This window comes from Onychostoma macrolepis, chromosome 10, assembly GCF_012432095.1.
Source record: "Onychostoma macrolepis isolate SWU-2019 chromosome 10, ASM1243209v1, whole genome shotgun sequence".
NCBI lineage: Eukaryota > Metazoa > Chordata > Actinopteri > Cypriniformes > Cyprinidae > Onychostoma > Onychostoma macrolepis.
This window is the reverse complement of record NC_081164.1, coordinates 12,679,409-12,695,067: the sequence shown is the minus strand read 5'-3', so window position 1 is coordinate 12,695,067 and position 15,659 is coordinate 12,679,409. Positions and strand designations below refer to the sequence as shown.

The following is a 15,659-nucleotide window of genomic DNA, read 5'->3' as shown; positions in this document are numbered from 1 at the left end:
CATATACTGTACAGCCATATTTCTGAGGCACTTTTGATATTCTGACAGACACTGTAATCTGGAAAATGTGGTTTTGTGCTTAACGTAATATAAATGCAGTTAATGTCTTCATTAAGGATGCAAATTGTTTTTGACCAGAGAACATCATTGTTTATATTCATATCAAGATAAGTCCTCTCCAGGCTACTGCCAATAAAAACAGGTGTTTTAGAGTCGGAGACTTATGAATAAAGTTCATAATAGTGAACTAATCCAATCATGAGCTTGTCACCATCACTTCCTAATTATTTAAAATTTGTAACGAATTATTATCATTATTATTATTCTATGTTTAAGTTTGAAATAAACAAACAACATACGCCCATCCTTTGATAAGATTTGTAGTTACAATCTCAACATGTAGCCAACTTATTTGGGGGGATATAATATTCATAAATTAGTTTTCGCAGAGAACTCATTTGAGGTGCAAGCTTCTGAAAAAATAATATAGTCATATAGTTAACAAGTACTTATCAATAACAATATTTTTATTTAGTAATTATCGAATACCCAATAAGGAACTTCCTTTGTTCTAAATTTCCTATTACTTACTGCTTAGTTAATACTGCTTCCATATCAGTTAATAGTATTAAGTTCAGTGTTAATGTAGTACTGTGTATTACTTCCTGCATAGTTACTTGTTAAAAACAGACCATTATTCTAAATTGATACCTAAAATGATAATAGCACTTGCTTATTATCTTTTTGTTGTATATTCATCAAAGGTCCTGAAGGATGTTCGGGATGAGGACTGGGATTTGGAAAACATTGTTCACACCCTGACCAACAGAAGGAAAGGGGAGGCATCTATCACCTATGCTGAGAGCCATGACCAAGTTAGTAATTTATCAATTTGAAACTTTCCAGAACATTCCTTTCTCAAGAAGTTCTCAAGTTTTGCTGGTCACCATTCACAAACACTTCGGTGTTTTACTCTCATGATATAAGATTACACATGCTCACATCTCTACACTTGTTGCTAGGCCTTGGTTGGGGACAAGTCACTGGCGTTCTGGCTGATGGACAAAGAGATGTACACCAACATGAGCGCTCTTATTGCCATGACGCCTGTTATAGACCGCGGCATCCAGCTGCATAAACTCATCCGTCTCCTCACTCACAGTCTAGGAGGGGAGGGCTATCTCAACTTCATGGGTGAGTCTCCTTGGAAACCAGTTTTCCTGGATACTTGGTGCTTTTCTTTAGTGTGCCTCCACCAAGGAAGAGCGATTGTTGGCGTTCTTGGCAGGCGTACACTAGTTTTGAAGTTGTATAGGCATATTGAATCTAAGGCTGATCATGTGCTACTGGATCTTCCTCCTGAGGATTTTTTGAATGGATTTCAAATGGCTAGTTCCCAATACTGGTGTGGTTGCGATTGGCATTACAATTAAAAAATAGATGTCTATAATACCACTGTAAAATAAGGCAATGTCTCAGACAAGTGGCCAAAAAGAAAGCTAAGTAAGTGTGTACACACGTCACAACACAGGAAAGAAAACATTCAGTCGTGCCGGGCCTGAGGCAATAAAAGATTGCTGTCTGGATGAGTAAAGATGTCTTTCATTACAAGCGCACTTCTCTTCTATCAAACGCATAAAAGCATTTCACTTTGTCTGCTCATCCATGTCTGTGCAACAGTACTGAAAACAGTAATATGTCCAAAGGTCACCATCTTTGTATCTCTCCATCTGCAAATAGTAAGTAAAGGCACTCTGGCATAATTGCACACAAAGGCGAGTGGCAGAGCACATTCAGAGAGGAAAAAAGGAATGTATGCCAGAGACTCGAAACAGTGAAGGCCAGACGGCAACAGCAGTGCCATCAGATCGATGGCAAGGCCGTCGTTTAGCCCGTGTTGAGCGAGAACAAATTGTTCGAGCAAAAGAATCAATCTGACATGTCAAGCCTAAAGCTCCTCATCCTAGAAAAATTCCTCTTAACTCAAAGCGAGAGAAAGGCCAGCACTGGGAAAAAAACATTTGGTGAACATGGAAAAGGACATACCTGCATTTCAAGAGGTAATTGTGTTCATGACGTCAAAACTTTGCTCCTTTTTGGAAAGCAGAGAATTTTGTGTGTCCACTGTGTTATGTATAGTTCACTGTTTATATATTTTAAATTAATAGTTCAGCTTCATATTGATATTTTTTTATTATTTATAGAAGCTGTTTTATTATTTATGGAATCGTGAGTAAAACATTTTTCATAATTTGCGACTTTATTTATTTTATACATTTATTTTAAACTTTACCTCACAGTTATTTATTTAGGTGGAAACAGGCTTCTGTAAGTATGTATGTATGTATTTATTTATTTGTTTATTTAGTCTTGTTTTCCAGTAAAATAAAATAAGACAAAATAAAATTAGCAAGGTTGTGTAATATAGTTAGATAAACAAAAACATTTTAGAGTACACAGAAGACTGGGGCTAGTTTTTACACACATCACTGAATATTTCTCAGGGTGAAATTGTTTATTTAACTACATTTCTATATTGGAGCAAGCCTGGACGTCTTACAAAAAAGCAATTGACCATTTCCACGTATATTGTACAGAAGGAAAAAAAAAAACTGTTTAACAAACACAGGTCAGCTTTTTGTGTGCATGTTGTCACATTATTTGGGGTTAGTTGTCATAATGAAAACTGCCAAACGGTCTAATATGGGTATTAATATCTAATAAGGGGTAGTCGTGGCCTAATGGTTAGGGAGTCGGGCTTGTAACCTGAAGGTTGCTGGTTCGATTCTCGCGCCAGCAGGAATTGAAGGTGGGGATTGTGAATGAACAGCACTCTCTCCACCTTCGATACCATGACTAAGGTGCCCTTGAGCAAGGCACCGAACCCCTAATTGCTCCCCGGGCTGTGTGTGTGTGCATTTGTTCACTACTCACTGCTGTGTGTGTGCACTTGGATGGGTTAAATGCAGAGCAATACGTCTTAACTTAATATAGGCTTTTCAGAAAAACCATAAATACAAATAGGCTATTTGGAGATGTAAAACATATGTGATAACAGTCCCAAATACAATGTGACTCCCAAACTAATTTCTAGTGATTAGATATAGAGCAGAACATGGTCAATTATACTTTTTTAAGTAACTGAATTATGAGATAATATAAACTGTGTAAAGAAGCACTTGGTGGAACAGAGCAGGTTCATGGCTTTTCAGGTGAAAGACTAGACTGCACTCCTTCTCAAATCAATGCTCAGTTTTTCTCAAATCCATCCACACAAACACATCGATCTCTCTCCCCACTAACACTGTTAATTAGCATGCTGCAGCTACATCATCTCCTACACCAGCCGACACGTTAGCACAGCGCTGTAAATATTCCAGCCCGTTTCAGAGGTTGCAGTTTGAACTGTGAGAGCTGCTTCAGGCTTGGCAGATTAACATCCGCTGGTTCATGAGATGGTTGTGGTGCACGTCCATTCCTCTTTGCCCTCTTTCTCTCTGGATCATTGTGCTATTGGACATTGATGTTAGCAGTGTTCCTCCTCTGATTAGTAGTTCTCTCTCATTGACTTTGGCTCCTCTCCGAGGGAACTAGAGAACTGATCAAAAATCGTTATGCCTGTCTGCCTCTGCTATTTGTTATTACAACCATCATTGCAGGTCGGTGTTATTTAGGCTATGCATGTACATAGAGGGGCTAAATTGGGATTTTGAAGATGGGAGAACATTCAAATCTGATGTTGATCCTTGTGCTCTGCCTCATAGATAGATAGAAAGATCAGACTTTAGAACCTATTTTTACTTTGAGATTGTTCTGAGGTTAAATACAGATTTAAAATCATAATAAGAAATAGTAAATATTAATACAAGAAATATTGTATAAATGTGATTGACACAACGTGAGGTCTTATTTATTTTTTAACATGCGAAAATTTCAGATGAAAATTTCAGACTTAGTGTGCAATGACCTTAACAGATTACAGCTAAATTTAGTTTGTAATTAAATTACATAATGTCAAGTCTCAAAAAAGTTGGCACGGGGGCAACAAAGGGCTGAAAAAGCAAGACATTTTGAAAAGATTCAGCTGGGAGAACATCTAGCAACTAATTAAGTTAATTGACATCAGATCTGTAACATAAACGGGATGTCTTAGAGAGGCAGAGTCTCTCAGAAGTAAAGATGGGCAGAGGCTCTCCAATCTGTGAAAGAGTGCATAAAAAGATTGTGGAATACTTTAAAAACAACGTTCCTCAACGTCAAATTGCAAGGGCTTTGCAAATCTCATCATCTACAGTGCATAACGTCATCAAAAGATTCAGAGAAACTGGAGAAATCTCTGTGCGTAAGGGACAAGGCCGAAGACTTTTGTTGGCCGAAGACGTCACTGCATCACTCATCGGCATGATTTTGTCATTGACATTACTAAATGGGCCCAGGAATACTTCCAGAAGCCACTGTCGGTAAACACAATCCGCTGTGCCTTCTGCAGATGCCAACTAAAGCTCTATCATGCAAAAAGGAAGCCATATCTGAACATGGTCCAGAAGAGCCAAGGCTCATTTAAAATGGACTATTTCAAAGTGGAAAAGTGTTCTATGGTCAGACGAGTCCAAATTTGACATTCTTGTTGGAAATCACGGACGCCGTGTCCTCCGGGCTAAAGAGGAGGGAGACCTTCCAGCGTGTCATCAGCGTTTAGTTCAAAAGCCAGCATCTCTGATGGTATGGGGGTGCATAAGTGCATACAGTATGGGCAGCTTGCATATTTTGGAAGGCACTATGAATGCTGAAAGGTATATAAAGATTTTAGAGCAACATATGCTCCCCTCCAGACGATGTGTATTTCAGCAGGACAATGCAAATCCACATACTGCAGCTATTACAACAGCATGGCTTCGTAGTAGAAAAGTCCGGGTGCTGAATTGGCCTGCCTGCAGTCCAGATCTTTCACCTATAGAGAACATTTGGCGCATCATTAATCGAAAAATACGTCAAAGATGACCACGAACTCTTCAGCAGGTGGAAACCAATATCAGGCAAGAATGGAACCAAATTCCAACACCAACACTCCAGAAACTCATAACCTCGATGCCCAGACGTCTTCAAACTGTTTTGAAAAGAAGAGGAGATGCTACACCATGGTAAACATGCCCCCGTCCCAACTATTTTGAGACCTGTAGCAGGCATCAAATTTGAAATTAGCTCATTTTGTGCATAAAATTGTAAAATTTCTCAGTTTAAAAATGTATGTTATCTATGTTCTATTGTGAATAAAATATTGGCTCATGTGATTTGAAAGTCTTTTAGTTTTCATTTTATTCAAATTTAAAAAATGTCCCAACATTTCCGGAATTCAGGTTGTAGATTGATTGATTGATTGATTGATTGATTGATTGATTATTTTTCAGTGTACGTTTTAAACAGTAATTTTTGATATTCAGGTTTATATTATCTACATGTAATTTATCATTAAATATAACCATTAGATATAAAGTATGTTTTTAGGTGATAGAGTACAAAACACTACATGAATCTTAAACGTCTCTTTCTTTTTCCCAACATGCCAGCAGAGCAAATAATCCACAAATTTAAACCTGTTATCTGCACACATCCAAGGATTCGGGGTTAGCGTGGGAGAAATAAGAAGAAAAAGAATGAAAGTTTCAAGTAAAAAGGAGGTTAAATAAAAACAAGAACAAATCAGTCTGTCACTGGAGTATGTGGAAGTGGAAGCAGGAAAACACCAGTCCTGATTAATAGAAATTTCAGCGGGAGATCAGAGAAGCATTAGCCTGACAGCGCGGAGGCTGCCAGACAAGGCCTGAGAAGCACACAGGAAGGCAATGTGCCTGAAGAGGCTTTAATTGAATTTGAAAGGGGTGCCATTTTCTTCACGCAGCGAAAGAGTTTCGTTTGTGGGCGGGAAGTGTTGGCCTGTATTCATTTACTCTCTGTTTTAAGTACCTCTTCAGTATTTTTCAATGGAAGAGGGAAGGGTGAGAATTCGGAAACAGGGAACAGAACATGCCATTCCCCTCTGCTGTTTGTTTCTGCTTTGTTCTTGTATATCTCTTGTTAGTCTGACTGCTCTAGCAGTTGTCCATTTGTTTTACGAACATTACGTTCTTTTCCTGCTGGGTCACTAGGAAGTACTTTTGCAGTTGGAACATAGAGTTCGATTTTATTTTGTTGACATTTTTTCTGAAGTAAGACAAACATAAATAGGGCTAAAAGCCATGTCATGGATGCTTTACGGATTAATTCACTATTTTGTCGAGGGAAGTCAAAATGACAATTTTCAGTTGAGATTTGGAGCCAAATTACTGGGAGAAAGAAAAAAAAATGATAGGAAGGAAGATGGCTACAACATTATTTCATTATGTCACTTGAGAAGTATTAAAGGTATCTTAATATCCTTTTAGATACCGGTTCTTAACAAACTTTTCTTTTCATTTTTATGGCCCTATTTGGTTCAGTTTCAGAGATGCTCTCAATATGACTCTGAGAGTTAATTGTTAAACTGTACACATTTTCAGTGGTCAAAAACCAAATGTGAATCATTTTGACAGAAAATGACATTTGAAAGGTATCTTTCCCTCTATCAAAACATTTGCATAGGACATACCTATCTGAGTGCCAAAATAATTTTCTTCCAAGGTTTGCTCAAGAAATATTAAAGATATCACAGTATTCTTTTAGAATTTGGTTCTTAAAGTTTTCTTATGGAGTATTCATTTATAAGGCCATATGCTTCAGTCCCAGAAATATGGGGATTTCAGTTTAGTTCCATGTGCAGATTGCTGAATTTGACCAATTTGTTGATTAACTAAATGTGGGTCACTTTGCATACAAATGATTTTGTTTCTATAGAGGAATGTCGGAGACCTCTGACTGAGTTGACATGGAATGACCCAGCTGCATTACTCATAAACTTGAAGATGATCCTGAACTGGACATTAGCTGTTGACCAGAATGTGTTCAAAGAGCGTGAAATATTTTTCTTGAGAAGTGTGCTTTGCAATTGTTCCTTACATAAATGCCACTTGTGTTTTATTTTATCTACTGCAATGACATTTGTGCTTTTTAAGGGTGGCTTAAGTAGCAAAATACGTTTTGGGGCTGGTGTATGTGTGTGTTATTAGATTTGTGGTGAAGTAAAGGCATATGTTTGCTCCTACTGGAATAGAAATGGAGTTATTCCTCCCATTAAACAGACTCCTACTCCCCCCTAATTAAGACAGGAAGAGGCAGACAGCAGGCGAAATTGCACACTAAACAAAAGCATCCAGACACACAGACTATGTTTAAAAGCATCCAGTAGAGTTGGCTCCTGGTTATTAAGACAGAAGTTTGGAGTGTTATTTTGGCAGAAGACTTAACCAGCAGAGAAGCCGCAAGGTCGTGGCCTTTGTGATGCAAAAGAGTCTCGATCTTAATGTTTTGTTGTCTGAATGCACCTCTTGTGACTGTCACAAACACAATGCAAAAAGTAACTTTTTGTACATATAAGCATATTTTTGTATAAGGTATGAAATTAGCATATTCAGTGGTGCTTGCCAAGGCAAACGCTTTTATTATTGCTTAGAGATTTGGACTTCAGTTCATAATTTGTCCCAAGTCGTACCTCAAATTATTATTATTTTTATTTTGCTATGACATTTCTAACTAAACATAAAATTTTTGCCTGGTAGACGATAAAATTGCCAGAAAAATCCAGCAGAAGTGACCCAGAGAGAACTCTCTTGAAATAGGATGTGGCATAAACTAAACCGCATAACTATGGTTGACATTCTTCTGCTGTGATGATGCAATGAAAGAAACCTGCATTCATTCCCTCCTTGTAAACAACCCCTTTAAGACATTAACATTTTCAAAAATCCTCAGAGTTAGAAATTGGTGTGACACTTTTTGGAATAAATAAAATTTAAATGCTTTTATATTCATCTGAATTTGGTTTCCAGATACACTTGACTGATCATAGTATCCTACAGAGCCAATTAGATGTGTGGAGGAAGATGGAAGCGTACAATTAATTACCTGTTGTTTGGTAAGGTAATTCAAAATATAACAGGTAGCTTTGAATGAGGTTAATTACAGCTGAAAATGTAATTTCTCATCAAGTCACACTTCATTTATCATCGCATACTTTTAATATTCCTCACCTAATATGCATTGAAAATGCACATCACTATCAAAAAGCACGTTGTACTGTTTGAACACTATTTGTCTGTTTTTTGTTTTTTTCTAATTCTCTGGCCATAATCCAGATTGAGCCTCCGTTAGTCTCATCTGTTAGTCTCGGCTCTACAGGCCGCATGCAAGTCACATTATCTCTAACAGTGAAGGCAAGAGCTTCTTTCTTTGACTTCAAATTGACACTGAACTCAAAGACCATCTAATCTCCACCTTGCAGCTTGTTACACATGAAAGAGATGGAGAGCTAAAAAGAAGTCCATTTCTTATTTATGGGTTCATTTGGAGGGCTTTTCATGCAAACTATTTAAATCCCATTGCTGCTCACCAGGATCTTTGGCCTCACGCTATAGTAACCAAAGAGAAACTTGACTTCAAACATCACTGCACGTCAGATCAGATTATGGGCTTAGTGAAATCTTAAAAGGGAAGTGTGTGTGTGTGTGCCATGCATGCTCTCTGTGTGGTTACTTGAGTGTGGACTGCCTAATCAAAAATGAAAATATTATGCTTACACTAATTGACAAATCTGACTCTGTCCTATTCAGAAGGTCTCTCACTGGGAAACCGCATAGTTGTGGCCCGAAGCTTTTGATCATGCTGTTTTGTTGTCTTAATGCACTCTTGTGACTCACACAAACAAATGCAAAATGTGACTTTTTATATGCATCAGCATTTTGTAAAGGGGTAAAATTAGCATATTTGTGGTGCTTGTTAAGGTAAACACTACTGCTCATACTTACAGGACTTTGACTTAGACTTCTTGGACCATTTGTTCTATAAACATGAATAATACCTGAATTTGTTTGAATTCTTAAGGAAATGCTAATACCTTTCACAATGGTCGGACTAAATGATTTTCACCTAAACAGCCAAAAAGAGTAATTTGTTGCTGTATATCATCTATCTATCTATTAGTGCTGTCAAACGATTAATCGCGATTAATCGCATCCAAAATAAAAATTTTGTTTACATAGTATATGTGTGTGTTTATTATATATATATATATATATATATATATATATATATATATATATATATACTCACCCATGCATGTATATATTTAAGAAAAATGTTATGTTTATATATTAAATATATTAATATATAATATAAATAATGTGAATATAAATATATACATGTAAATACATGCTAATAATTTTCAAAATAGATATTGTATGTGTGTGTATTTATATAAACATAATAAATATACACAGTACACAGATATATTATGTAAATAAAAACTTTTATTTTGGATGCGATTAATCGCCATTATCCATCTGTCTACCTATCTATCTATCTATCTATCTATCTATCTATCTATCTATCTATCTCTGTCTATTTATCTATCTATTAAGAAATTCATACTCATTTACATTGTTACAAAATTCTATTTCAGATAAATGCTGTAATTTTTTTACAGTTAATTTTCAAATTAATTTTTCTATTCATCAAATAATCCTAAAATGAAAATTATAATACATTTTCCACAAAAAAAAAAAATATATATATATAATATATATATTAACCAGCCATTTTCAAAGAATTTTAATAATAAGAAATGTTTCTTGAGCTGCAAATCAACATATTAATCATTTTTGGAAGAATCATGACACTGAAGACTAAAATAATGTCTGCTGAAAATTCAGTCACAGGAATAAATTACATTTTAAAATATATTAAAATCGAAAAAATATATATTTAAAATTATACACAATATTGCTGTTTTTATTTTATTTTTTGTAAATATAAATATTGCCTTGGTGAGCATAAGAGACATGAAAAACATAAAAAATATCATGCCAACCCCAAACATTTGATCGGTAGTGTATAAACCTTCAAACCTATAATGGATTTTAAACCTTTCCAAAACTATCAAGGCAGTTTCAAATTTTCCAGCATTCAATGTTTGTACTGATTGTCTTTGCTTTAAGTTAAAAATGAGCAATATGAATTTAAATTTTAATTCGTATTGCAATTCTTCATCCTGTTTGTCACCTCAATTGAAACTGGAATTGAAAAGACATTCTCAGTTTAGTTCTTCAAACTACTTGGCAACCACATAGCAATACGTTTCAAAATAGTCAGAACACCTGGCAACGTCCCACAAAACCTTACTGCTGCATGGTTGATTTTTGCATGGGCGTCTTCTTCAGAAAATGTACAGTTCCACTTTTGCTTCTGTAACTTTTCAATCTATAGATTGTAGCATCTGCTACCAGCTGTAAGAAAAAAGAAAATGTAGCTGTTAACCTGCACCTGGACAGCAGCAGTCCTTCTGGCCTTGATAAAATCCATCTCCCCATATGCTGCCAAGCTATAGCTCCCATATTGATCTAACCTGTGAAAGATACAGTTCGATCCCTGTTACCTGTCAATCAACTGGTGTAATGAAGTGAGCTTTATATATCTCTCAAAAAGACTCATGCATACAACTGCAAGATTTTGCACAGGCAGTGAATCTATGGAGCATCGCAATTCACTCAAGCTAAACTTTCGCTCAGGAGAACCATCCTGCCGAAAACAGCGGATGTGTTGTGCTTAAACTGCTCTTTTCAGTGCTTTCCCATAACTTTCAAGAGTACAGCGTCAGTGCAAGCATCGAATAATTTAAGATTATCTTAATATATGTGCAGGTGGAGAGCAGTGGACGTCCCTTATCGTTGTGTCTGTATTCAGTGCATGGGGCGGCAGGATAAGGCGCATGACGGAGGCGACAGGGGCAGTAAGAGAGACAAAGTGTCTCGTCTTCTTCACTCTCTTCGTTTAATTATGGAGTCTGAGCTGCCACGGTTCTTTGTGCGAGCGTCCGCCACTGCTGTGTCTCTCTCCGGTTGACACATGATATGACTCTATCAGAATTATTTGCCACAGAAGGTCCCAGTGCACATTAAGTAAAGTTCAAGTGGAAGCTGAGGGATTTGATCGCTCTGATACTCTCCCTCTTTCTTTCTCTCTTTTTATTTCTTCTTTCTGCCATGGATCCTTCACTGTCTCAATATCCTTTTCTGCTGCTGCTCTTTTTCATTTCTTTTTAATCAGTGAATGTCTATGAAAGGACTCCTTAGTATAAAATTAGCTAGATGATTTAAATGAGACAGTAATGTTGTTTGGATCAGGAAGAGAAGAAAGTTGTGGCTGTTCATCAAAAAGAAAATATTTATTTTGTTGAAAATAAAATTACTTTAACCCTTACTTTTACTATTAGTATTATTATTTATTATTATTACTTGTACTTTATATAATTGTCACCATTTTTCTCAGTAAATATATTTCTAAAGGTGCTGTTGACTTGAAATTTTCACCAGATGTCGGTAATAACCAAAGTAATCCGTACATACAAAGAAAATAAAACAAGTTCAGAAATTAAGTTATGTGTAATAAAATGGAATGAGACAGGGGAAAAGTATTGAACACATGAAGAAAGGGAGGTGCAAAAAGGCATGGAAAGCCAAGACACCAGCTGAAATCTATCAGTAATTAGAAAGCAATCCTGCCCCTAGTCAGTGGAAATTAATATTAGCTGGTTCAGTCCCAACACCTACAGTACCAGGATGATGAAGATGAAACAAGGGTGGACATTTCAGCAAGACAATGATCCCAAACACAGCCAAGGAAACTCGCAATTGATTTCAGAGAAAGAAATAAAGCTGTTAGAATGGCCCAGCCAATCACCTGACTTGAATCCAATAGAATATAAGAACTAAAGATCAGAGTTCATAGAAGAGGCCCACAGAACCTTCGAGATTTGAAGACTCTGTGGAAGAATGGACCAAAATCACACCTGAGCAATGCATACAACTAGTTTCTCCATACAGGATGCGTCTTGAAGCTGTTATTACCAACAAAGGCTTTTGTACAAAATATTAAATAAATTTCAGTAGTTCAACACTTTTTCTCTGTGTCATTCCATTTTATTACAAATATCTTAATTTCTGAAATGTTTTGTTTTGTTTTCTTTGTATGTACGGATTACTTTAGTTATTACCGACATCTGGTGAAATTTTCAAGTCAACAGCACCTTTAGAAATATATTTACTGAGAAAAATGGTGATGTGTTTAATACTTATTTGTAGCATTTGGACCAATCACACTCTTTGATTTGATTTAACAAATCAATTAGTTATTAGATTAACAAATGGTCACAGACCCCTCAGCCAATACACATACCCGGTGCCAGTAGGACTGTCAAGGACTTCAGGCCCGCCCTGGACCCATGGCAACCCATCAGATAACACTAACTTTATTGCTCAAAGGAATGCAAATGGCCGAGCAACACTCACTTCATATCCCCTTTAGGAAAAAGACATTATGCCATAAAATGGACTCTTCTCTAATTAATTCATAGAAAAACCTTTCTTTGAATGAGCACACATATCATTAGGTCATTGTGTATATTATTACTGTTCTTGTATATGTTTTTGTGTATTGTATACCGTTTTATGCATGCTTGTAATAGATCACTAGTTAATATCACCCTAACTGTAACATGTTTGGTCTCTATCAATTCGTCTTCGGATGATCTAAGTGAGAGTGAATATTACATGTTGATACCTATGCAACATATTAATGTCCTAAGAATCTTTAATGGTTTGTATAACAACTATTAATCCAACCCCTTTGCAAATTAACATGCTCTCAGACAAAGAGTCATAAACCCCCCCCAGTATTTCCAAACTCCCGCTTGGAAATTCAGCCTTTCTCATTGGTCAAGCCCATCCTGAGAGGCGTGACTTTTCTCACCTTAAAGGGCTCACGCACAGTTCCACCTGCGCTCTTCTGCAAAAACTCTACTGCCAAATCTCCGGACTGCTGCCCATGTGGAGAGCCTGAGCCGGTACTGGCGTGCCCGGTGGGCTCCAACATATCTTAGTTTTGCGGTTCTGTTAGATCCTAGAAGGATGTGAGCTAGAACTCTTCTGAAACTAAGTTTTGCGCCAGGCCTTGCGGCCTTGACTTTCCATTCAACCAAAGCTCCGCGGACCTCAGAACCAGAATAACCTCTTTGGAATTCATCGCTCTTCAACCCGGAAGAACGTGATTGCGAGTCCAAAACCTTGAAACCATCAAGATTTTTCATCCGAGACTGCATTCCAGACACACGTCAACAGCCGTGGAAGTGCATGTATGGTACATCTAACTAAACTAAACAGAGATTTAGTATAAGTTATAGACCCCGTTATAAACGGTGCTGATGGTTTAACTCAGGTGGTTAACTGACTCTTTCCATAACTGCATTCTGTTTTCTCTAATGGCTTCATTCATCCACTTTAGCTCCCCTTTTGTATATACGCGTGAGTGTATGTATGTTTGTCTAGATTAGTTATGTGTGTTAGCGTTTAGTTAATAAAAGTTGTGTGCACAAATTACATGAGTTTCTGGTTCTGCCTTGCAAATTAATGTCCCTTTACGATTTTGACCCTCGCTACATGCTCTAATGCATTAATACTTAAGAAAGTATTTTCTGTGGCCACGAAAATATCCTTTCTTAGAGTTGATATGAACTTACACTGAATGGTCGCTGGACGACCAGATCAGCTGATGGCAATTTAATTCTGCTACAGTTATCACTGTCAGCCAATATAAATAATTGTAATTAATCATAATTAATTGTAATTATTTATATACAATTCCCTTTTAAGCTAATTTGCTACATATTTTACCCACTGTGTGTGTGTGTGTGTGTGTGTGTGTGTGTATATATATAGAAAAAATAGTTTGATCCCCTGCTAATTTTGTACATTTGCCCACTGACAAAGAAATGATCTGTCTATAATTTTAATGGTAGGTTTATTTTAAGTGAGAGAAAGAACAACAACAGAAAATCCACAAAAACGCATTTCAAAAAAGTTATAAATTGATTTGCATTTTAATGAGTGAAATAAGTATTTGATCTCATATCAATCAGCAAGATTTCTGGCTCCCAGGTGACTTTTATCCAGGTAAGGAGCTGAGATTAGGAGCACTCTCTTAAAGGGAGTTAGCCTGGTAATACCAAACTCTGCTACTTCACTTTGCTTTGTAGACAGAGTCTGGAAGGGCATAATTGACAAGCATTTACTTTCTCGTGGGCGGGCGCTTGTCTGAAGTTTAAAATCATCGGTGTACCCGTAAACCAATCACATAACAGTTGGTTATGACGTATGTTATTCGCCGACTCAAACTTCCGCTGTAAACACAGGTATGCAGCGAAAACAAAACCATCGAGCGAAATACCTGAGTGAAGATGGCTGTGAACGACTTTTGCAGATTATGTGAAGTAAATCTACGCATCCACAATTATCGCCTTACCAAACTTTGTCTGACGTAGTCAGGCTAAAAGGGAGTGCTCCTAATCTCAGTTTGTTACCTGTATAAAAGACAATCTGTCCACAGAAGCAATCAATCAATCGGATTCCAAACTCTCCATCATAGCCAAGACCAAAGAGCTGTCCAAGGATGTCAGGGACAAGATTGTAGACCTACACAAGGCTGGAATGGGCTACAAGACCATCGGCAAGCAGCTTGGTGAGAAGGTGACAACAGTTGGTGCAATTATTTGCAAATGGAAGAAACACAAAATAACTGTCAATCTCCCTCGGTCTGGGGCTCCATGCAAGATCTCACCTCGTGGAGTTTCAATGATCATGAGAACGGTGAGGAATCGGCCCAGAACTACACAGGAGGATCTTGTCAATGATCTCAAGGCAGCTGGGACCATATTCATCAAGACAACTATTGGTAACACACTACGCCGTGAAGTACTGAAATCCTGCAGCGCCCGCAAGGTCCCCCTGCTCAAGAAAGCACATATACAGGCCCGTCTGAAGTTTGCCAATGAACATCTGAATGATTCAAAAATCAGTGAAAGTGTTGTGGTCAGATGAGACCGAAATCGAGCTCTTTGGCATCCACTCAACTCGCCGTGTTTGGAGGAGGAGGAATGCTGCCTATGACCCCGAGAACACCATTCCCACCGTCAAACATGGAGGTGGAAACATTATGCTTTGGGGGTGTTTTTCTGCTAAGGGGACAGGACAACTGCACCGCATCAAAGGGACGATGGACCGTCAGGGCCAGGGCCAGGGCCAGGGCATTGAAGCCAGCCAGGGCATTGATAATGGGTCGTGGATGGGTATTCCAGCATGACAATGACCCAAAACACACGGCCAAGGCAACAAAGGAGTGGCTCAAGAAGAAGCACAATACATTCTGGAGTGGCCTAGCCAGTCTCTAGACCTTAACCCCATAGAAAATCTGCGGAGGGAGCTGAAGGTTCGAGTTGCCAAACGTCAGCCTCGAAAGCTCAATGACTTGGAGAGGATCTGTGGGACAAAGTCCCTCCTGAGATGTGTGCAAACCTGGTTGCCAACTACAAGAAACGTCTGACCTCTGTGATTGCCAACAAGAGTTTTGCCACCAATTACTAAGTCATGTTTTGCGAATGGGTCAAATACTTATTTCACTCATTAAAATGCAAATCAATTTAT

The 15,659-nt window shown here is 37.6% G+C and overlaps 1 protein-coding gene across 1 annotated transcript in view; it reads left to right on the top strand.

The window, feature by feature from the left end:
* Positions 1-15,659, top strand: part of gbe1a (glucan (1,4-alpha-), branching enzyme 1a) — a 154,599-nt gene that overhangs the window by 100,806 nt on the left and 38,134 nt on the right. The window contains exons 11-12 of the mRNA XM_058790245.1: positions 765-875; positions 1,023-1,194. Of these exons, the coding sequence (XP_058646228.1) occupies positions 765-875; positions 1,023-1,194 (283 nt within the window). The remainder of the gene's footprint in view (positions 1-764; positions 876-1,022; positions 1,195-15,659) is intronic.